Source organism: Artemia sp. Qi Xiang Cuo, chromosome 3, assembly GCF_049724085.1.
Source record: "Artemia sp. Qi Xiang Cuo chromosome 3, ASM4972408v1, whole genome shotgun sequence".
Taxonomy (NCBI): domain Eukaryota; kingdom Metazoa; phylum Arthropoda; class Branchiopoda; order Anostraca; family Artemiidae; genus Artemia; species Artemia sp. Qi Xiang Cuo.
In genome coordinates, this window is record NC_142796.1 from 57078606 (window position 1) to 57104454 (window position 25849).

At 35.8% G+C, this 25849-nt stretch overlaps 1 protein-coding gene across 1 annotated transcript; it reads right to left on the reverse strand.

Moving 5' to 3' along the window:
* Positions 1–1884: 1884 nt before the first annotated feature.
* LOC148954321 (uncharacterized) lies at positions 1885–16430 on the reverse strand. Its single transcript, XM_089086239.1, has 3 exons — positions 16315–16430; positions 6106–6255; positions 1885–2083 (listed from the first exon to the last, which is right to left on the reverse strand). The coding sequence occupies exons 1-3, from the start codon at positions 16367–16369 to the stop codon at positions 1935–1937; spliced, it is 354 nt and encodes a 117-aa protein (XP_088942365.1). The 5' UTR covers positions 16370–16430; the 3' UTR covers positions 1885–1934.
* Between the last annotated feature and the right edge of the window lie 9419 nt (positions 16431–25849).

Consider the following 25849-nt stretch of genomic DNA (forward strand, 5'->3'; position numbering starts at 1 on the left):
ATTTGGGCTCGCAGTACATGGATTACCACGTGTGTTAAAATGTCCAGTCACGCACCTTGAATATTTCTTGTCAGTTGAGAAGAACGAGCAACTACCGATATCATGGTTCGGGGACTGACAGCCTTAACATCTAAGAGGTAATTTCTGGTAAGCTCTAATTCTAAAATGCGCGTATCTCAAGCGTAAATCATCGTACATAGCTTTATTCAAGGCATAATGGTTAAGAAATTCGAAGCGGAAGGATCCGGAACCTCCAATTTTCATTGCTTCAACAAAACCAGAAATGATATTTAAGAGCTCTGAATTGAGTACACCAGCACGAAGTCACTCACAATACCGAGCACTTTTCGATTAATGACATTAGTGGACACATTAAGCTGACTAGTATCAGTGGTGGAGAGAGAGTCGGTCGTGGCATTATCTCTGGTATGAACTAACCATCATTTCTTGACAGGATCGAGTTTCACTCTTAAGATACCGTCATAACCGTCCAGTGTATCAAGGGTCTCTTTGCGCTCAATAGGATTTTCGAGATAGGTAGGCGGTTTTTTTATAGAATAACTGCATTAGATAGTTTCGAAGAGACAGAACGCTCATCCACTGACGACGGAGGACGTCCGATTATTCCCGACAGAAGAGTTCTAACACACTTCGATAAAAAGCGTGACTCTGAAAAACAGGAGTTTACACTGGAAAGTAACCTTTTTCGATACCATTTTAGCCATCATTCGGAACAGGCTGTAAGCAAGCATCCTGGCAGTCCAGGCCATCAGCACCAAGGGCTGAATAAATATTCAATGAAAAAAAAGACAGGAACAAGGGAAGTGTCAGGGCCTACTCACCTATTCCTGGCAATTTATGGGTAAATGGATACCGGCGGGTACAATACGGCACTTGCGGCGGGTTCCCTCCTCTCTTCTGCTTGTTCCCAGAGACAACTGATGCATCTTACTGCTATGAATTATAGATGGTGCTATATTATAGATATTTTCTTAAAATAGTTTTCAGTCTTATAGTTTTTTTCCCTCTGTGGAGGCAAAGCACTAAATGTGTACCAAGAATAATGACAGTTTTCCGTGATTTACCGTCTAAAATCTTGAAAAAGCCTCGCTGGTTAATCAATATGCCTTATGTGTTGAAGAACAATGAAAATATAGTTATCAAACACATATAGGTGATACTTTTTTCATTTTTTTTTAGAAATAGATATTTATTTTCCAACCTTAGCCCCCCAATGATCTTCTTTCACCCATCTGCAATGTTCAGAACAATACAAAAATCAACTAACCTTTCGAAATACTCAAAAACAAAATAACTCGGCTTACAAAATTAGTAGAAACAAAGCAGGTGAGTTACGATTCTTTTTTTCTTCAGTTACCGTTTCATTCAGTTACAATTCAGTTATTATTTTGTCATTTTGTTCGGTTATCAGTTTTGAAGCAGTCTTTTCGACTACCGGGTAAAATTAACATCTTGAAGTCAACAATAATAATAAAAAGACTGCTTCGGGATGGTCAGTTTATCGATGAACCTAAACTTCTCTATAAAATCCATTGCTTTAGTAATTTGAATTTAAGGTATTACACTAGCGACAACTACAACTACACCAAAAGTGATTGACAAAGGGGCTCACTCTCAACAAATCTACAAACTATTGAATGGAAAATCATGGAGCATACACTTACGTAGGGAGCATCTAAAAGTGACAAAAATCATGCAACAGCCAAGGCCCTTGCCCCCTTCTGTGGGGGCTTCTAGATTGATAATTTTTACTGTGCTGGTTATTTCATTAGAAAAACAAAAGCAGTAAAAAAACGACTAATTATTCAAAACGAGTCTTCCATTTTTTCAATAAGACAGATCCCTAAAATGTTGCATCATATCTATGAGCATAATATTTTTAATAATAAATAAGTTCTATTTTAAATACAATATCATCCGTAATATCCATATCCTCCGTATGGTCTATAATATCCACCGTAATAGGGTGGGCGGTAGCCATAGCCACCGTAATAGGGTTGGCGGAATCCATAGCCACCGTATCCGCCGTATCCTCCATATCCTCCAAACAGTGCTTGCTTCACTAAAAAGATAAGATAGTATTAGTTAAAGTTCGATGTAAGTTAAAATTGAAGTTAAAGAAGAAATGTTTGCTTTATCATGACTATATACTAGAAAAGCATTTTAGGAGCAGAGGCGCAAAAAATGCCAATGCAGGAACCTAAGTTTCGTTGTTCCACTCCAAACTAATTTTGTATCCACCCCTGTTAGTCTTAACTGACAAAGTTATACATAACTTTGGCTGTTATAACTTAAAGTATGTCAATTCGCTTTTTTATAAGCTTAATTATACTTTCCAACTCCGCAAGCAAAGAAATTCCTATCCGATTGGTTTAATGCATTCGGCATATCTTATTTGGTCCTGTAAAAGTTTCTTTTTTCTTAAAAACAAGCCATGTCCTGTTTTTTAATTTGATTATTGATAATTGGAGGATATTGAAACCAAAATCATTCTTTTCTTATTTTTGATGCCTAATAAAACCTTACTTTTTATAACATCTGTTTCTTAATAAAAAGTCAAAACAGTGAAACAAGCTATATAGCTTTCCACTCCCATTCAAAATTTTTGGTTGCACAATTTAGCTTGTTTTAAATTACTACAACTGATTTACTGCTGGAGATCCCCCATCAATATCACGCTAGATATTAAATTTCATTGCCTTGTTCAGACGCATATGATTTTGACAGGACTTTTAAAAAATTTGCCGCTATTTTCAACTTGACGTTTTCTCAAGAAATCTGATAAGTTTTTCTTTTGAGTGGACTGTTCTTAGAAATTTAGATTTTCCTAGTAAATTTATAGAGTATTTTGAAAAAGTTTAAGTTGAAAAAAGTGACAAAATCATCAATAGATTCTTCCAAAATCCAATGCGTCTAGACCTGGCATAGGCAAATTTTCCACTACGTGAGCATTACCAGGGCAATAGCAAATTGAGAAGTTCCAGGTGGTGTTGGACTTTGTTTTCCCCGTCAAAGATTAGCTTGAGTCTTTATGCCTAATTATGTATAAGTTTTAAGTTATAAAATCGCTGTAAATTTTACCTGGTCTTTTTGCTCACCTTTGAATTTCATTTCATATCTTTTCATTTCGTTATCTTCATATTTCTGTCATTTTATTTCATTGTCTTGCAAAATCTCTGTAAGTTTTACCTGGTCTTTTTAGTTATCTTTGGATTTCATTTTATATCTTTTGATTTCGTTATCTTCATATCTTTGTCATTTCATTGTATTTCAAAATATCTTTAAGTTTTACCTGGTCTTTTTGCTTATATTTGAATTTCATTTCATATCTTTTCATTTCATTATCTTCATATCTTTTTCATTTTATTTTATTGTATTTCGAAGTCTGTAAATTTTACGTGGTCTTTTTGCTTATCTTTGGATTTCACTTATCGTCTTTTCATTTCATTATCTTCATCATGTCTTTGTCATTTCATTACATTGTTTTTCAAAATCTCTGTAAATTTTACCTGGTCTTTTTACTTATCTTTCAATTTCATTTAATATCTTTTCATTTCTTCATCTTCATATCTTTGTCATTTCATTTCATTGTTCTTCAAAATCTCTGAATATTGTACCTGGTCTTTTTAGTTGTCTTTGAATTTCATTTCATATCGTTTTCATTTCATTATTTCATATCTTCTTAGCATTAAACATTGAAATAAAAACAATTTTATGGTAGGTTATATAGTATTAGTTTATTTTAAGCACTTTCCTTTAACGAAATGTAAATAAAGAGTGACCCGTGGTAATAGCAACGAAAACTAGAAAACAGAAGCTTTGAAATAAAATGTAGAATAAAAGTTTCTACTTTATGCTTGTTCCAAATGTGTATCTAATGCGTACCCATCGAAACTTTTCCGCATAATCCAGTAAATAATTATGTTCTAGGTAATTCTGCATAATTTCAGCAAGATGTGACATACCCCAAAAGGATACAACAATCCTTAACAAAAATTATTATCATTAAATCCTGGATACTTAAGGGCAGTTACATATTCTTTTTTTAAATTTTCGGGGGGGGGGACCCAAAGTTACTCAAAAGATTAATTTCGAATGAAAAAGTTCGCTAATGAATTGCGTCAGAAAGATAGGAATTTTACACTATTTTTGGATTTACACAGCATATATTCTATTTGAAACAAAATTGAGGTCCATGGACCCTCCTTTAAAGACAAAGTAACGCATAGTACTACCGACCGAAGGCAGAGAATCAGGAGCGCTGCACCTGCACTACGCGGATCATTGTCTGCATGTGAAGAAATTCAAATTTCAATACCCTCAGGTAACGGGCTTATTAATAATCTTTAGAAGAAAGGTGATCATATAACATTATGAATTTAATACTGAGCCCTGTTGTGTTCCTGCATGAATGACTGTATGCACATCCCCCTAAAACTTCGGTTTTGAGGACTGCTCAAATCGAACCGATGGTCGTAGAATATTAGAAGATGCCTGAACACCTTTTTGTCTGAATATGCTGCGAGACAAATGATCGAAATAGACATTCTAACAAGAAAGAAGAAAATATATAAAAAGGTACTATCCCATTATCCGGGCCTCTCTGGTTAATCACTATAGACTAGGCAATGATTTTTTGGGGTTTAGGGGGGGGGGGTAGGTGTCTAGGTTAGGTTACGTAATTAATATATGCATTGCTGTCCCCCCACCCCCACCCCCAATGTGCAAATATATAGCCCAAATTTGTTTCTAAACTATTATATATTCATCCTATTTTATTTTATTTCATTAGCATTGACCAAACTTGACTTTTTAAAGAGGTCCGGATAATGGGATAGTACCTATAAAAACGATATTTTTGGAGGATAGCTCTCTGGATTACATTATGATATTAAAAATGAACAGAAACTAAATTAAAAGAAAATATTTTTTACGAATTAAAGCTAAAAGGGACACTAAAGCTGAAAATTAGCATAAATTATCCTGAGGGCTCGTGCTCTCGTACTCCCTAATTTTATGCTAAAGCTTGACTTCTATTTCTCAATGTTTTAGAAACAAATACTCTAAAATTAGACTACTAGGGGTTGAGGATTGTAAATTGCTTAGAGGGTCGGCTCTGGAAATTTAAAAGCCGTAGACAAAATAAATTCTATAGCAGAATGAAAAAACTGAAAGATGGTGTAAGGTTTTCTTTTGGTTACTAAGACATCGCTATTTGTAAAAATCTGGTGTTGGTAGGTCTCCAAGATCCAAAAAAATGATTTTGATATCAGAAGCTGTATTACTCAACTGCTTAATTGGTTTGCCAAAGCGGATATTACTGATTTTGGAGAAAAACTAGAAGTTCTGAACATCTTGGGTATATAAGATATAATAAGATATATCTTGGTTATAATAAGATAAGAGAAAATGGATTGAACCGATCAATAGATTTCGTTTAATTACAGTACCAAGGACACCAAAATAAGGACTGCTTTTCTCTTAAGCCAATCTAGGTCTATTCTCATCTGAAAGCCACTATTGTTTACGTATTCCTTTGGTTATTTCTAAATTATGAAGTTTCAGGGCACAGTCCCATTTTAGTCAAGGTTGCCTCGTTGAACCATGGAAATCAATAAGCAAACCTATTCAACAATACTTTTCATCGTCAAAATTCATATATTATGAAACTGTTGATTCCCAAAGACAATTACGACATCAGCAACAACTTCTTAAGCTGCTTGGTGCCATTCGTTTTAGCATAGCTTTTGTTTATTTTTTATCCACGTTTCTGCTTTTTGAATTTGGTGCCTATTCAAAACATCTTTTTCACTAATAACTGAATTTTCAATCTTTCTAAATAACTGAGGTATGTATGGCTGTGTATCTGTCAACTTAACCGATTGAAACCATCAAATTTCATTCATTGTCCTTGGTACCTCTTGATAATCATCTTTTTGTTTAGGAGCCATCTTTCTTTCTTTTTTCAACATGCTTACTTTTCCAAAGTTCACAAGGTCAAAAACTGTCATTTAGGCGAACAAAACGTTTTAATTTATGTGCATTATGATTACAAATAGAGTTTATATTTAAAAGATTTCTTACGTAATAGTTTTTTAAATAATATTCGGTTTTCACCCTCCTCTTCGTCGTTAGCAGTGGCTTCCAGTGGTTCAGTTTCTCCACGCGTCTGAGTTCCTTCCGAATTTGTGCTTTCTCCAAAATTGACTGCATCATCAGCGGAAACCGATAGAGCTAGAATTTGGAAAAATAAATTGCACAGTCAAGTGTTCAATAAAATGCTGAATTGTATACAACTTAATGGATATCCCCCATGATTGTTGAAAGATTATGTAAGCTCTATCTTGGTTAATAGATTCTCTCTCTCTCTCTCTCTCTCTCTCTCTCTCTCTCTCTCTCTCTCTCTCTCTCTCTCTCTCTCTCTCTCTCTCTCTCTCTCTCTCTCTCTCTCTCTCTCTCTCTCTGAACCTGAACGCCATGTTCCACAAGTAATTAGAGCCTTCCATGGATGGTTACTGGTTCCAACCGAATTGAACATTTTTTCATTGCACCTTGAATTACTTGTACATAGTGGAAAATGGATTGAAAACTTCAGATACCTGAAGAATAGTGAAAATTCTTTATTTTAGCTATTTAATAATTGCCACTTATTTTGTTGTTTTTCTCTCTGGAAGGAAACACTATCAAATTTTAAAAACTACTTAAAAACGTCATAAAATACTCACTTACGTCATTCCTGAAAGCATCACTTTAGATTACCTCATCTCTCCGTGGACAACTATAAAACATAATCTTCCATAGGTCGATCATTTTTTTAGTATTAATTTACAGAAAAACAAGCAACGCCAACAAGCGGCAAGAAGAAAACAGTCAGCCCATGAAAAATTCATTGAGCATACATAATTCGTGCAATATATTTGTCCCTTAGGGGAAGGGAGGTAAGTTAAAGTGATGTTCTTTTAGGAATAATATAAGCAAGTAAATTAGAATGTTTTAAAGTATTTTCCAGAATTTATAGTGAAATATACAAAATGTGAGGCAACACAACCGGTGCAAAAATCTTTCACCGTAATGATCTATTTAAGGTTATTTTTGAGGGAACAGAAGCTCTATAAGCTTATCCGCTTCTCTTTCAGGTTATTTATAATAAGTGCTCACGTGGATCAAATAGTTCATGGTAACGAACTATAAGTAAGAAGCGATGCGGCTCAATAGTAACCGAAACTCTAAGTAACAGAGTCTTGATAACATAGATACATCAAAAGAATCGAATTTTGATGCTTATTCAAAATACATAAAATCCATTAGGTTTAATGTTACTAATCAAAAGTTACGAGCCTGAGAAAATTTGCCCAATTTGTGAAAAAAGATGAAAAACACCCTCAACACAACAAAGTGATGTTAATGAAAATCTCACTGTCAGATTCAGTATATCAGAGAACCCTACCACAGAGGTTTCAAGCTCCTATATACAAAAATGTGGAATTTTACATTTTTTGCCAGAGGAAAGATCACGGATGTGTGTTTATTTAGTTTTTTTTTCTCCGGAGGTGATTATATCGAACCAGTGATCCTAGAAAATCTGGAGAGGGATCACTTTCTTGGATATAAAAAGTTCTAGTGCCTTTTTTAAGTGAACAAAAAGATTGGAGGGCAGCTAGCCCCCCGCCCATGCCCCATTTTCCCCGAAGTCTTCCGATCAAACTTTGAGATAATTATCTTGGTCAGCATAGTCCAAATATCTAATAACTGTGTCTTTGAGGATTACTTGACACGCGAGAAGAACCGCATATAGAATCTCAGAGATGCTATTGAAATTCTGGTTTCCACTGCCTTGTGAGGTATTGCTCACTCGGTTTTAAACTTTAGTTTTTTGGGGTAAAAGGGGCAAAAAAAGGTACCGAGGTTAGGTTACGTATTTAATATATGCTATGCTTCCCCCCCCCTAATGTGCTTTGGAAGGGAGCTGGAATTCCCGGCATTATTTAAAAATGATCAGAAATTAAATAAATAAAAATAATCTTTTTCAACTGAAAGTAAGGAGCAGCATCAAAACTTAGAACGAACAGAAATTATTATGTATATGAGGTCTGTTGCCTCCCCCTCAATAAATCGTTCTTTAGTATAAAGTTTATTTTTAAATTTTCTTATAAAGCTTATTATTCTAATTAAACGGCCGAATAACTTAGTCTAAAGTTTATTTTTAAATTTTCTTATAAAGCTTATTATTTTATTTAAACGGCTGTTGTGTTTCAGGAGTCGTTCTTAAATAATTAGAACAAAAATTCAGACTTTAGCGTAAGGAGGGAGGTATTGAGCAGGGGCCAACCGACCTCACATGTACAATAATTTCTGTTCCTTTTAGGCTTCAATGCTACTCCTTACTTTCAGTTGAAAAAACTTGTTTTTTATTTAAATGCACAAGGCAACTCGTAACTCATAGTTGAAACTTGTGCTCGACGGAATTATTATAATTAAATAAAACCATGTCATGTTTTGACGTGTCAAAACTCGAACTAATTTGGTCAGATTCTTGTGGAACACATTGAAAGTGAATTACTTGCTCAATAGTCGCACAAATTAGAAAGCAAATTTTGCCTAATTAAAAGTAAATTTTGAACAAGATTTCCAACTAACTTTATTTTCAAGTATATTTGGCTAAATAATACATGCGATTCTTAAGACAAATTAATTTAGAAAAAAAAATTTCGAGGGAAGTAAAGAGCAAAGTTGAAACTCAAAACGGACAAAAATTATCACTTCACAGCCTGTTTGATATATATTAATGTAACTATTATAAATAAAGCAACTAATTATGCTCTCCTGGGCTTTTATGATTATAGAAAACTAGCGCTATACTGAAAACACAAAATAATATAAGACTATGGTACAGTAAAAGCAAACCAATTAAGAACACTTTTTATAGAATCAAAATGTTATCAGTTGCTTTTAGGATCAATCCATTTTAAGATAAATCAACAATCCATTTTAGGATTCACTTTATTATTTTACGTTTAATTTGGTGTCACTTCTGCACAATGGCTCAGTCCAATGACTGGCTCTCGTTTTGAGTCTTAAAAGGACATGTCATGATTAGTTTGTACACAAGTTCGAAGTAGGGCCATATTGATAGTGTTAGGACTATAGACTTGCTTTAGAATTTGCATCATAGCTTGAAATTCACTCTTGTATAGAGAGAAATAATCGGACTTCTACAGTTCTTATTATACCTTATTTGAACTTCACTTCAAGTTATACTAAATCATTGTTATTACAATTTAAGACTATTTTTTGTCGAATCTTGGTGTAATAGCTGCTGAGAGCAAAATGCTGCTTGATAAATCAATCAAATATTTCTGTATGCTGTTCAATTACTTTGCGGTAATTAAAAAATATTTAGTTTTAAGCTTATGTTTTTAAGATAATTTTAATTGTATACTTGAAAGTTACTAATGTCGAAACTGGTGTAAGACTATGAAAAGCTTTATAGATTCGTTTAGTGTTGTCAGGATACATACTCATTTTTGACTCTTAAATCAATAATCCTGTTTTTTATACTTGACTATTGTGTTTTCAGTAAAGTGCTAGTTTTGTATAATCCTAAAAGCATAGGGAAACACAATTAGTTGGTTTATTTATACTAGTTACTGGTTTGCTAGTTACTGGTAACTAGTTACTAGTTACTAGTTTACTGGTTTGCTTTTATTGTACCATAGTCCTATATTATTTTGTGTTTTCAGTAAAGCGCTAGTTTTTTATAATCCTAAAAGCATAGGGAAACACAATTAGTTGGTTTATTTATACTAGTTATATTAATATATATTAAATAGGCTGTGAAGTAATAATTTTGTCCATTTTAAGTTTCAGCTTCGCTCTTTACTTCCCTCGGAAAAACTTTGTTTTTTTTTAAATTATTCTTTGTTCATTTTTGATTAAAATCTAATGCAGAAACAACACCGCCATGATCTTTTTTATTTATACGGAATAATGTACGCTCGTTTTAATTTTTAATGTCACTTCTTAGTTTCAGTTGAAAATATTCACAAATATGACCTATGATTCAAGTGAACATACCATTCGATGCCTATTTCTTAAGGTTTCTTCCGAATATAATAATTGTTTTTGGCGCAAATTCAATTTTAAACCCTTATGAAGAGGAGCATTACCACTTTGCAAACATCCATACAAAAAAACTACTGTCTGCTTGTATGGCGGGGGGGGACTTTCCGCTTGTAAGCATTGTAGCTATATGGTGGGGACACTCTGCTACCTTATATTATAGCTATATGGTGGGACACTCTGCTCGGAGATATTAAAGCTATAAGGGGAGACACTCTGCGCGGAACTTTTATACCTATATGGGGAGACACTCTGCTCGGAGATATTAAAGCTATATGGGGAGACACTCTGCTCGGAACTGTCATACCTATATGGGGAGACACTCTGCTCGGAGATATTAATATAACACTACTGGTACCAAAAGTGTTGCTTTCTGTGCTCACTTACGAATGGTAGAATTGATAAAAAGCACGTAGATATGAGCAAAAGTGTCCAGTTCCTGTAAGCCTCCAGTAAAGGGTTCTGGAACATAACTATTACAATAGTACCTGTTTTGTACTTCAGAGCTTTTCCACTTAAGAAATGTCTCAGGGCTATATCACAATTACGAATGGTAGAATTGATTAAAAAAAGGACGTAGATATGAGCAGTAGCTTCAAAAAAGCCATTAAACATAACTCTTATAAGTTCTACTAGCTGAATAGCCACAGTTTTTCCACTTGACACATTGCACCAAAAGTGCCATTTTTAGTGCCATTAGGAACTTGCAGATGGTGGAATTTATAAGAAGAACGTAGATATGAGCAATATCTTTTAAATGAATCTGTCTACGATGTTCTGGTAGCTTGCTAGTGCCATCCCTTGAGAAATGGCGCGAAAAGTGCCATTTTAGTGCCATATGGCACTTACAGATGGCAGAAATTAAAAAAAGTACGTAGATATTAGAAATAGCTTTTGAATGAACCATTAATAACCCTATACAATGTTTTAGACCATGCTGTTCTTAATTGGTTTGCTTTTACTGTACCATAGTCCTATATTATTTTGTGTTTTCAGTAAAGCGCTAGTTTTTTATAATCCTAAAAGCATAGGGAAACATAATTAGTTGGTTTATTTATACTAGTTATATTAATTTATATTAAATAGGCTGTGAAGTAATAATTTTTGTCCATTTTAAGTTTCAGCTTCGCTCTTTACTTCCCTCGGAAAAACTTTGTTTTTTTTTAAATTATTCTTTGTTCATTTTTGATTAAAATCTAATGCAGAAACAACACCGCCATGATCTTTTTTATTTATACGGAATAATGTACGCTCGTTTTAATTTTTAATGTCACTTCTTAGTTTCAGTTGAAAATATTCACAAATATGACCTATGATTCAAGTGAACATACCATTCGATGCCTATTTCTTAAGGTTTCTTCCGAATATAATAATTGTTTTTGGCGCAAATTCAATTTTAAACCCTTATGAAGAGAAGCATTACCACTTTGCATCCTATGTACCATCCTACCTTTTTATTGTTTTTTGTTATATAAATAGTTTTTCCATTTTTCTTTCCTTACTCAGCTTATCAAATACTTGCATTTCCCCCTTAAATCAAAGAACAGTATATTTCCACTATTCGCCGAAACAATTGATAAATAGCAGAAAACACTCCCTAGAGAATATGAAGAAGGTATGCCACATTTAGAGGTTTAGCAATTAGCACTGAAAATACTTCCTAGAATACAATATTTCTCATGCCATATAAGAACACCGAATTTACAACAATTCATCATTTATATTTTGAACTAGCTCATATTCACTAACTGCATAACTAAAAATGAATTCCATGGATTCAACGACTCATTTTTAACAAAAATGGTAAGTCTGTTATTATTTTCCTCATGTTATGAATGGAAAATATTTATATTGATAGCTTGTTCTATTCAAATATTTGATCATATTTTCTAAGGCAGCCACTGATCAAACAGTTCGTGGTAACGAACTGTAAGTAAGGAGCGACCCGGCTCAATGGTAACCGAAACTCTAGAAAACAGTATTTTGATACAAATAGATACATCAAAAGAATCAAATTTTAATGCTGATTTCAAATATATAATTTTCATCAAGTTTAGTCCTACCCATCAAAAGTTAAGCGCCTGAGGAAATTTTGCTGATTTTCGAAAAAAGAGAGAAAGACCCCCTAAAAGTTATAGAACCTTAATGAAAATCACACCATCATATTCAGCGAATCAGAGAAGCCTACTGTAGAGGTTTCAAGCTCTTATCTACAAAAATGTGGAATTTTGCATTTTTTGCCAGAAGAAGGATCACGGGTGCGTGTTTATTTGTTTTTTTGTTTTTTTTCCAGGGGTGATCGTATCGCCCTAGTGGTCCTAGAATATCGTGGGGGGGGTCATTGTAACGGAAATTAAAAGTTTTAGTGCCCTTTTTAGGTGACCAAAAAAATGGAGGGCAACTAGGCCCCCTCCCACGCTCATTTTTATCCCAGAGTCACCCAATCAAAATTTTGAGATAGCCATTTTGTTCAGCATGTTCGAAAATATTATAAGTATGTCTTTTAGGATGACTTAATACCCCAAAGTTCCCACGGGGAGGGCTGAAAGTTACGAACTTTACCCAATGTTAACATATAGTATTGGTTATTGGGAAGTATACATACGTTATCAGGGGATATTTTTTCTGGTGGTGGGGGGGTGGTGGTCGGGGGTTATGTGAGAGGATCTTTCCATGAAGGAAGTTTTCATGGGGGAAGGGACGCTGCTATGCAGGGGACGCCGGACTTCCCAGCATTATTTAAAAAAAGATCAGAAATTAAATATAAAAAAAACAAGTTTTTCAGCTGCAACAGCAGCAACATCAAAACTTTAAACGAACAGAAAATATTACATATATGGTTGGGTTCACCCCCTAGTCAATAACTCGCTCTTTAAGCCAAAGATTTTTTAGTACTTTCATAAGAGCTATTTATTCTAAGTAACGGCCTTTTTGATTAAGCGGTCATTTTTAAAGAATCTGAACAAAATTCTAACTTTAACTTAATGAGAAAGGTATTGACTAGGGGGCAAACCCCCTAATATACGTATTAAAAATATATGAAAATAGAAGTTCGTTACGAAAGTTAATTCGTAAGTTACAAATATTTATTATTAATAAAAACGTTCGTAAATGAAATTAAAGAACTTTCAAGAAAGCCATTTAACCAAATAAAACTAAAATTAATATACAAAATTTGTTTTAATTATTCATGTACGGTGAGCCAAAATAGAAACCTGCATTAATTCAAAAATGTTCATAAATTAAATAAAAAAAAACAAGTTTTTTAACTGAAAGTAAGGAATGACGTTAAAACTTAAAACGAACAGAAATTATTCCGTATATGAAAGGGGCTGTCCCCTCCTCAACGCCTCGCTCTTTACACAAAAGTTTTATATTGTTTTAAAAAATAAAGTTGTGAGACAGAGTCAAACTGTTGCGTAAAGAGCGAGGCGTTGAGGAGGGGACAGTCCCTTTCATATACGGAATAATTTCTGTTCGTTTTAAGTTTTAACGTCGTTCCTTACTTTCAGTTAAAAAAAAACTTGCTTTTTTTATTTAATGCCATAAAAATTGCCCCTTCTCTCTCTGAAGAAATAAAATTTTAAACAAAATATCATACAAAACATTGAATATAATAAGAAATCACTAATATTCTAATGAAGGGAGTGTGCAGGAGAAGCAGGCTTGCCACCCCTAGTGATTTATCACTATTTGTAGTGATTTTTATGTTCCCTAGTGATTTTTTTTCTGGCTAGTGATTAATAAGAATTTTGTTCTAAAACTCGTGATTTATTCCTAAATTGAGTGATTTTTCATGATATAGCGCGTAGATTCATGATTCAATTAAATAAATGATACAACAAGCTAACTATTAAAAAAAAACACAAAATAGTGATTCACTACAGTTCCTAATAAGTTCCAGATTAGCGTTTATGCAAATATACCGCCTTTGAAAGCACGTAAATGTTAGAAACAGCTTTCTAATGAGCCATTAAGCATCTCTCTATGATGTTCTGGTAAACCGCTAGCCCTGGAAAAAAAAGGAAAACAAAGGGAGACAGATCAGTGCTACCCATGCAAAAAAGTAATTTTCCTTGGTGTTCAAGGTGGGGGACTGTAATATCCTACAAAAAGGTTTTCGACCATCCTGATTCCAATGGTGCACTTTTTTATTTCGATTTGACGCCATTTTCAAGGGGTTTCAGGCTCTTTTTCGAAATGAACATAAATTTCTTTTCGCAATAAACTTTCACTTCTAAGAGGAACCAAAATAATAGTTACCATTCCTAAATTTCAAAGAGTTCATAGTGAATTCTCCCAATGCACTAATGAGACTTACTAAGGGGGCATGGGAGGGAGAGTATACGGTGAGGGTCCCTTGTAAATCTCCAATTAAGGATTTTGGACCATAATTATTACAATGGTACCGTTTTATACTTCGAAGCTTTTCAACTTAAGAAGTGGCACAAAAGGTACCATTTTTTGTGCTATTTGGCACATATGGATGGCAAAACTGATTCAAATCCCTAAGATATGAGCATTAGCTTTCAAATCAACCATTAGACATCTCTCTAAGAAGATCTGGCAGCCCACTAGCCCCTAGCTTTTCCACTTAAGACATGGCATAAATAGTGCCATTTATACTGCCATTTGGCAGTTGCGCGTGGTGGAATTCATAAATAAAACGTAGATATGAGAAATAGCTTCAATGTAAGCTATTAAGCATCTGTATACGATGTTTATGTAGCCCGCTATCCCCTCCCCCTTGATAAATGGCACAAAATGTGCCATTTTTGTTCCATATGGCACTTGCACATGGTGGAATTTATAAAAAACACGTATATGTGAGAAACAACTTTCTAATGAGCCATTAAGTATCACTCTATGATGTTCTGGTAAATCGCTAGCCCTGGAAAGAAAAAGAAAAAAAAGGGAGACAGATCAGTGCTACCAATGCAAAAAAGTCATTTTCCTTGGTGTTCAAGGTGGGGGACTGCAATTATCCTACTAAAGGTTTTCGACCATGCTGATTCCAATGATGGAATCCCATTATCCTACAAAAGGTTTTGACGTCATTTTCAAGGGGTTTCAGGCTCTTTTTCGGAATCACCATAAATTTCTTTTCGCAATAAACTTTTACTTCTAAGATTAACCGAAATAATAGTTAACATTCCTGATTCAGTGTCAAATGGCAATTTTTCTCTCCAGACAGTTTTTTGAAAACACATTTTTTGACTTTTGATTACTATGGGCTGTGATTGGCTCTTTACTAGGTTGCAGCTGCCGCTGCAACCATGATTTCTGAATAACTTCTTACTTACCCCTATTGAAATATAATAGTTCATTTTTGGGCGTGACTCGGTGAGTGAAAAAGTCAAAATCATAAATAGCACAAAATCTATAAATTTTTTATACACGATAAAAAATCGACAACAGGCGTTTTTATTGTTTAATAGAAGATGTTATAATATTTAACAAGCAATACGTTGCTTTTCCATAACATTTGACCAGCACCCTCTTTCTAATACCCCTTTTGGGCACCGCCCCTCCCAAGCTTATGGAATAAGTTTAAGAGGAAATACTTATTCCATAAATATACCTCCCACCTCCTCCCTCAGACACACAAACAGTTTGAACCCCTCAAAAAACAGAAAAATTGATACTAGATTAGGACCTTTTGACAAGGAAACATATTAAGAAAACAATTGTTACTTCATAATATGCAGGATAATTATAGCTAGGACATTTTGACTGCAGCTCCAATATATTCTACCCCCACCCCACCCCCTAATGTACAAATATATAGCCCAAATTGTTTATTTCCCGTACATTCTGACACCCATCGCTTTTGTTTTTCTGGTTCTTTTTTCGTCACAGTTGATTCAGTTTACGGGTAGACGGTTCGAAACAAGAGAGACGCATCGACAGAATGCATGGGAAATGTATAATTTGGGCTGTATGTTTGTACATTAGTGGGGTTGGGGGAAAATATAGTGGAGCTGCATTCAAAATATGTTAGCTACAACTATTCTGCATATTATGAAGTTGTTTTCTTGACGTTTCCTTCTTAATAGCCCCTAATCTAGACCTTTTCCGGAAATCTATTCTAACGTCTGATATTATTACATAATTTTACCAACAACTACCATTAAAATATTTTTTTTTTTTATTTACAAAAAAATGTTTTATTACCTGGAAAGATCAGTCCAACAAAGACAAAAGTTAATATTGATAACAGCTTCATCATTGACTTGCTGAAACTAACTGACTATGAATTCTACACCGGTTGTGTTTAAAACGTAATTTTTATAAGCAGTTTCATGTACAGTCAAAATTTTTGAAGCCCTAAGGTTTTAGGTGGTTTTAATGACCAGTTTCTTTGGGTTTTTTCCGCTCATAAATGATTGTACACCTAAAAAGTTGAGTCATAACGAGAAATGTTTTCTTATTGTTCAATGCTCTTGATTTCAGGATTTCTCCACTTTTAAACTGTATTAAAAGCTAAAAAAGTCAAAGAATATTAATGAAAATGAAAAATGTCCAATTTGTGAGAGAAAGGTGTACATCGTGAACATGTCTGTGCACAAAAGGTGTATATTTTTGAGTGGCACTTTTTTCACCTGAATTATAGCACTTTGCACTAAGTGGGAGTAATTCTGGCACTCCAAACTTCGTCGCACCAGAAAATACAAAATTTCAGGCACACATAGCAAGCGCTACCTCGTATACTCGATTTTGGAAGTGAACGACCCCTCTGTATAGGGAAAATTTATTCAAGATTCGATTAAGACTTGATAAGATAGCTGAGATCAAGCTGGACTAGGTATATACTCAGAGGGAGGGCACTTACTATACGATCAAGAAAAAAATTCTACAAGTGCGTAGTGCTCATGCTACCGTTACCACTAATGCTGATAACCGATTCTAGTCCCAAGCAGGGCGAGGCCAGTGCAGCTGCACAGGGAGGAGGAGTCCTCCCCTCCACTCATTTGGAAGCTTCACTCTTAAAGGTCTTTCTGCTTTAGTTGTTTTCTTGTAACCTCTTACAATTTATTTAAGTATGTCCTTTTGTTTTATTTTGCCTCACCTCGATTGCAAAAAAAAAACGCGTAGTAAGACAAACTATCATCCCTTATCCGTAGAGCGTGACCTAACCGTCTTAGTGCTTCTCCCGTAAATAAAACAGATCATTGGAAAATACAAACGAATTTTTCTGATAAAAAGTTTATTGTGAAGGGGGTCTTGGAGGGGTAAAAGTCCTTATTTCACCTCTAATTATTCATACCGGAAAAACTCTTAAATAATTCCACTTTAAATAAGGGGCAACATGCCCACCATTCAGAGGAACGCTCTTGAATTCCCCTATATTAAAGAGGTATAAGCCTTCAATGTACTATTTTTTCCCCACCAGAGTCACTTCATATTTATTCTATTTATATATTTATTTATTACCCGTCAAAAAAAGGTAAAAAAGACGGAGTATCACTAAAAAAAAAAGAACACACACAAAAAACAAATTACAACACATTACACATAATCGAACAAATTACAAAGACGAGAAACAAAAACTCAATTATACACTGCGCTGCAGGTACGTAAGAAATTTTACTTTTTAAACTCCCAAGTACTGAAGAAACATAAGCAATATAATTGATAACTTCAATTCAACTAACCTAACCTACGGCAAAATACTTGATAACTTCAATTCATAATCAACGGACTCAATCAACTAGTCTAAATATGACAAGAGACGGTAACAAGACTAAATATGACAAGAGATGTGCAAATAAAATTAAACGGACAGCGATTTACTGCCTTAACAAACGGTACCAAGGGTGGGAAGAGACTTTCTCGTTGCACCGTTTGATTTGTTCAATTATAGCTGTCGTTGGGTCCGCAATTTTAAAATTTTTAACTAGGTGCGAATTTATTGTCCACGGCGGGAGCTGCAACAAGATCTTTGCATACTTAAAAAACGTGGATCTGAGATTTATTTTATCTGTCTCGGGAAAAATTCTCCAAACGGGCTTAGATACAGGAATGGGGAAGAGATACTGCGTTATAAAGTCGAGCCAGAGTTAAACGGTTAAAACGGATTTTAGATGAGACTGCTTTACTCTAAGCAAAAGCCAGGTGTTTACTGAGATGATCAACAAGGAGGGAGTGGGTGGTTTTTAGATCCTTTCCGACTTGTAAACCAAGGTAAATAATTTTTAACACAGGGGCTACAGAAAGTTCTCCCACCCTCAGAGACGAGACCTCTTCTTGGCGCCAGTTGAACAGAAGAATATCCGACTTCTGTGGGTTAAATTCAAGACCAATGCGACTGTAATTTGATTGTAGTGTGGAGAAGGTGGTCTCTGTACCTGCCACTGTGCGGCTGGGGTTCAGAATGTCATCGGCGTAAGCTATCATTGTAACGTCTATGCCACGAGCTATGCATGTTGTCTCGATAGCAGACTGTGGTTCAATAATACAACTATTAAAGGCACATGGAGATGTGACTGATTCTTGTCGACCACCCATTTTTACTGGGACTACAGGATTCCCTCGGTAGGACAGCATCACGTCTGGTGTATATTCAGTGAGGGCTCGACCATGGCCAGGAAGTAGGAGTTCAGCCTGTAGGTGGTTGTACATGTCTTTAATGGGTAGTAGGATGACCTTCTGTACACCTCTCTTTCCCATATCCAGAATGAATTGGTCATGGAGAAGTGAGTCATAGGCACGGCAGACGTCATGTAGACCTATAACAATGGACTCTTTTGATTCATCAGCGTCAATCAAGACTGAAGGCAAAGCAGAAATGGAGTGGCCGCAACCAAGACCCCTCTGGAACCCAAACTGGAAAGGGGGAGTCCAGAATTTTTCGTGGATTTCATCAGAGACCAAAAGTTCGAAGATTTTGCAAAGCGTTGGCGCTACTTTGATCGGTCTGAACAAAGCACATTCAAAAGTACTTTTTCCTTTCTTCGGGACTGGCCTAAGCGACCCAGTACTGAATGCCGATGGTACGAGTCCAGTAGTGAAGATCATCTGAAAGAGAAGAGTTAGGTGCCCCATGAAAGTTGGGCCACAATGGCTAAGGTGAAGGGCGCATACACGGTCAATGCCAGCCGACTTCTTCTTTTTCAATCGTCGGACCGCGGACGCAACCTGTGATTGGGTAACTATGAAATCTGTATCTGGAATTGATGAGAGGAGGGATGAAAGCTTTCCTTGAACAGAAATGTTAAGATTCTGTTTTGGGGCTGAAAACTCATCAAGATAATTGTTTATCAATGTTAAAGATGGGATATCTGACTCGGGACCCGCTGACTCCTTCATATCAAACATTTTCCACAACAGATTATGATTTTTAACTACTTTCTCAGAAAGCTCTGATTTCAACTTCACACGGTGACGAGCAAGCTCCTCTAAAAACCTACACTTAGATGCAACTCTAATTTCTTTAATTACTCCTGAGTGTGGTCTACCACACTCAGGAGTAGGAACTTGGTTGCAACCACCCATATGCAAGGGTGGTTGTAGAAGCTTCAGAGGAGTTCCTTCGATTCAAAATTTAAAGTATTAGTGCCGTTTTAAGGAGCAAACGCGGTTGGAGAGCAACTAGCCCCCTCGCTTGTCCTTTCGTGGAACTCGCCCTTCCTGTATCCTTCAAACACATTCAATCAAAATGTTAAGACAGCAATTTTGTTCAAAATAGTCAATAGTTCCAGTAAATATCCCTCACGGAATGATATGATCCCCAAAGGCCCTAGAGCAAGGGCTGTAAAAAAATGAAGTGGACAATTGTTTAAGCTTACGTTTTATTGTGGAAAAGGGGGCTTGGGAACGGATAAGAGCATTACGTTGAAATGTTCAACGTTTTGAGGGGGTTTTGAACTAAATCAAAAGAGACTACGTGTATCCACGTTGTCAAAAGGGTGTATCTGCAATATCTAATTATGGGGTCCAGGGCCATACTTTTAATTGGATCAGTAATGCGAGAGAGACTAGGACCAACAATCATGGAGGGGTTCGAGGTCTGAACTACTATCAAATGTGGATAATTTTTATGAAAATATTATTTTTGAATAAATAAATACGCAAGAATGTTTCTAAATGGCTTTTGCACATATAACCCCTCCCCCCTTACATAAGTAACTTGATCCTCTTTCCCGAATAAAAACACTTGACTCAATATTATATAAGCGAGAATTCTCCTAAACCGAGCTCCCTCATCCCTCGTCCGAGCCCAACGAACTTTTATTATCAGATTCGTACGGAATGCTATTTACTTAAATAAGAAATTCATTGATGATTATGCAGAAGTGATTCACCAAAGCATAAATATTCATTTTGGATAATATAGCTTTTCAAGCGTAATATGCAGTTCGAGGGTTATCGACCTCTACAAAAAAAGATTCTGTTCTCTTCGTTACCCGCTATTCCATCATTTGAATAGATATTTCGCAATTTACGCATCAAGTTCTATGTTCGAAAGTGTGCTACAAGTGAAAACTAACATTACGACAAAACTTGTCCTAAAGGCTCCAAAACATCGTGATTTGGTCGAACCTCACAGTGAGACACTAAAAAATAAATAAATAAAAAAATTAATAGCATAAAGCCAATGTAAGGACTTTATTGAGCGTAATAAGCTAAACAAAAATCATCCAGGGATACCAGTTTTTCGGAGGAAGGGGAAGAGGTCAAGTGCCCCTGATGATTCTAAAACATGTCGGTTTTTCGAATTTTCATCTAAAAGATAGATTTAAAAAAAAACGTTAAAAAACGTTCCCCTACTCAACATTTTGAAAAACACATTTTGGGTATTTTTGGGATAACAAAAAGAATTTTAAGTTCCCTATATCTTACCTGACTTGACGCCCCCTAAGATCAGTATTTAGTTCCAAGGACTGAACCCCTGAAAAATCCTAAAATCAATTTAATTTCGTTTTCCCTTTTCGTAATGTCTTCTCCAACGGCACCATTCAGCTATCACTTGTTCAAAGGGTAACTTCTAATTTCCAATATCCAGGGACGTCGTTTCAGGGGGGGGGAGGGGGGAGGGGGCAGTCACCCCCCAATAATTTGAATAAAAGTTATATATAACCCATACCTCTTTACTATACGGATATAGACGCCTCCTGCTCACCCCCCCCCCCCATAAGAATGCTGGAGCTACGCCCCTGCCAATATCTAACATTTCATGGTAAGGGTACAACTTATTTGTTCTGGTAAGGGTAATAATTACGTCTTACGAAAACTCAAACATACAGTCCAGTCCCTTAAACTAATTGATTCAATCTCTTTTCACTTATCTTATTTAGTTTTTTAAGATCTTTGGAAGCGCCATTTTATCGCAAAATGTGTTATATCCATGGACGCCCCTAAGCTGAATTTCGGGGGGGGGGTCTTACCTGGTCAAATTAGCACTTTTAATGCTATATAATAGAAATCTCAAAACAAAAATACAAAAATGAAGCAGTATCATTCAGCCAGGAGGGAGATGGTGCCTCCTCCTGCCGCCCCCCTTATGGGCGCCCATGGCTATATCCTCTTTCAAACTCACAGAAATAATTGAGAAACAGACAATCTCATGTCAAAAATAATTCTGATTATCTTGGATGCTCATTAAAACCGGCTTCATGGATGGATCTAGGCTGTGGTTTTAGTGTCACATGATAACTACAGACAATGAAGAGCCTCAACTGAAGGTAGCAAAAACCTTCCAAGCCGCTCAAAATAACCAAAAGAGCATAGAGCCTATCTGGCGAAGATTCTGAAAGATTCAATCAAATCCTCTACGGGACATTACATGCGCAAGCAGAGTCACTCCTTAGCATATCCCATGAGGAAGAAATGCCATGTAGGGGGGGGGGGGTTTCTCCATAAATTTTTCACTCAAACCTCTTCGATTTCGAATATATCTTTTGTGGGTATTTTCTTTGAAAAAATATTCTAATTTGTATTTTCATTAAAAAAAAATACAAAACTGAATTGTCCCTTCCTTCATTCTGAAAAACAAGTTTTGCGTCTTCTGCCCCGCATTTCCGTGAACTGAACCCCCTCTTCTGAGATTTACAGGAAAATGCTTATAATGGTCCCTTATAAGGAAATTTATTTCAGCTAGATGGAGAAAATTTTGAAAACTCAAGTATATTCTGGAATTGCCTTAAAGGAATTTTTAAAAAGCACGCATCTAGAAAATAAAATACCGACTATCTGTGAACGCCCAGCATCCTAGAATTATCCTTTCAGATATATCTCTTACAGACAACCTCACGAACAAGACGTCCTCTGGAAATCTGTTAAAGATTCTAGTATTCTAAGACTCGAACAATTCATTAGGAACAGGACTAGAACCTGGCGCCACGCCGGTGCATCGACCAAACGCCACCAAGAAAGGCCCGGTTGACCACCACCGAAGTGTCACAACGCCACTGGCGCGCCACACGCGCGCCACCTCCGGCAGAGGCGGCGGCGATCAGCTGACTTTGAATCTATTTTGCGGCAATTCTTTATTGCGTCAACCGCTAAGTCGGAGCTTTTTTTCTGATTCCTGATTAGGAATCAAGCAGGGCTTGCACTATCCCCGAATTTTCGGAAATTTCCCGAAAATCTGTGTCACCCCGAAAAAAAATTTGATTCCCCAAAAATCACCCAATCACGGTGCCTCCCTTAGTGCTTTATCACTAGTGACTATCCCTGCTAAATATTACTTTGTATTCCATAACTCTTCACTACTCTCTTGTTCGTTAATTCTCATCTCTTGTGTTACTTTGCATATAAACCAGACAGATACAATTACAATATACACGGTTCTTCATATGTAGACAAAAGTATCGTCTTTATGAAATTAAATAAAAAAACAAGTTTTTTAAACTGAAATTAAGGAGCGACATTAAAACTTAAAAGGAACAGCAATTATTCCGTATATTAAAAGGGCTGTCCCGTCCTTAACGCCTCGCTCTTTACGCTAAAGTTTATATTTTTTTAAAAAGTAGAGTTGTGAAAAGGAGTCAAACTTTAGCGTAAAGAGCGAGGCTGTGAGGAAGGGACAACCCCTTTCATATACGGAATAATTGCTGTTCGTTTTAAGTTTTAATGTCGCTCCTTACTTTCAGTTAAAAAAAAACAACTTGTTTTTTATTTAATTTCTGAACGTTTTTCAATTAACGCAGGTTCGATTTGGGCTCACCGTGCATCAAAAATTAAAACGCAATTTGCATATTAATTTTGGCAGATTTATTCCGGATATGAAGGGTCGCCCCCTCTTCAATACCTTGCACTTTACGCCAAAGTTGTTAGCATTTTTAAAAAAGCATCCTATTCTAATTAAACGGCCCCTGTGTTTCAATTTTAGTAAACAGTCAAACTTTAGCGTAGAAAATAAGGTATTGAGGAGGGAGCAACCCTTCATATATGGCATAATTTCTGTTCGTTTTTCAAATAATGCCGGTAAATGTGGCTCACCCTCTATGAAACATACCCCTCCCCTCACAGAAAACTACTCCGTGGAGAATCCCCCCTCTTTGTAAAAGTGCTTTTGGACGATTTACCCTGAAAAATTCTGGTTAGCATTTTTTCATTGGAATAAGACTAAATCTTTAATAGGTTTCTCGATCACTTCCGAAATGCCGCCTTCCGTGGAATTTAATTCCAGAAAACAAAACGGGCGGAAAAAAGCCCCCGGAACATCTCCACATAAAAATTTTGGCAATGAGAATGTAATACAATTAAAACGAATTTCGTATAGTAATTTTGTCAAAACCCCCCAGTGTAACATTTCCCGTAGAATATTCACTCATCAGAAATGTCCCTCCCAAAGGAAGATTCTCCCCTTTGAAATTCACCCTAAGCAGACCCCCCCCCCCCAAAACAAAAATGGTTATATACTTCCCAATAACAAACCCTATATGTAAACAATGGGCAAAGTTCACAACTTGCAGCCCTTCCCCCGAGGACTGTGGCGGGTCATTTTACACCTAAAGACATAGTTTAGATTTTTCGACTATGCTGAACAAAATGGCTGTCTCAAAATTTTGATCCGGTGACTTTGGGAAACTTATGAGCGTGGGAGGGAGCCTAGGTACCCTTCAATTTTTTGGGCACTTAAAAAGAGCCATATAACTTTTTATTTCCTTTCAAATGAGCCGTCTCAAAATATTTTAGGACCACTGGGTCGATACACGGCCGTACCCAGAGAGAGGGGGGGGTTAGGGGGATTCGAACCCCTCCCGAAATGTTTTTTGACTCGTAGAAACGTAACAAAAATGGATATAAAAATATTTTGTATGCGTTTTTTGAGTTTTTTTGTGAACCCCCCTCCCCCCCGAAAAAAATCTTTGAATAAAACCCCCTCCCCAAAAAAATCCTGGGTACGGCCTTGGGTCGATACGATCACCCCAGGAAAGAAAAAGAAGTAAACAAATAAAGACGCAGCCGTGATATTTCTTCTGGCAGAAAAAAAAAATACAAAACTCTACATTTTTCATATAGGAGCTTTAGCAATAGGGTTATCTGATACGCTCAATTTGATGGTCTGATTTTCATTGAGATTCTATTGAGATTTCATTGAGACTTTTAGGGGGTGTTTTCCCCCTTTTTCAAAAATAAGGCAAATATTCTGAGGCTCGCAACTTTTGATGGGTAACACTAAACTTGATGAAATTTATATATTTGAAATCAGCATAAAAATTCGATACTTTTGATGTATCTATTGGTATCAAAATTGGTATCTATTTTTTAATATTTTTCTGTTACTATTGAGCCGGCTCGCTCCTTACTGACACCTCGTTATCACGAACTGTTTGATGAGATCAAACCATTTTAAATGCAGATTCCCATTTGCTATAAGATTCTTCAATCATTCGTAGCCAAGAATTATATTCTTAAGTTGAACGGAACGCGTACACTATACAGGTTCAGTTGAATTTTGAAATTGATAGTCAACAGATTGTTACGATAACTGAATTGTAAGTTTGTAGAATTTTGTTTTCTTTTGCTATTTTTTGATACATTTTCTTAATGTTTAATACACAATTATTGAATGCCTGATAGTTAAAGAATATACAATTTTATTTCGGAAAATACCCCCCCCCCACCAAAAAAAAAAATTCTATTGAGACGAAATTTAGCTAAAGACTACGTACAAGGTTGGTGAATTGAAGATTGAAACGGAAGGTATCCCAAAAATATGATCTATAAAAAAATTGTATGTTATTGCCTATAGGGGGGGATCGGGGGCTATCATTTTAAAATGATAATATCTAATTTTTTTTTTAATTGAAAGCAGGGATGCCAAAAAGTTAATTATTATTTTTATTTAAAGCGGAGACAAAAGAAAATGATATCAAATTCCCTGGGAAACCATAGAAATATTTTGACCGACCTAGGGCCCCCCATTGGGACTTTTTCATTGTCTTGGGTATTTTTGGATTTCTCATAGGCTACTTGCCTAATTTGGCTTTTGTGTGTGCTCCCTTCTAATCAGATTCCTTGGATCTTATTGATTGACACGGCGAATCTATTATCTATTATTTCAACTAATATGCAAGGGTTCTGGAACGCAATTGCCACTTCATTTCTTCCAGGTTTCTACTTCTCTTGGTGAATAGCGAAGAAGACCAGCGTCCAGCCAGCGACTTGCGAAGTTTTTAACTCGTGAATAGGCCCGAATCTGTTTAAAATTCACGCTAGGATTTAAGAAAGACTAATGAAAATATTAACGTTTGCGGTC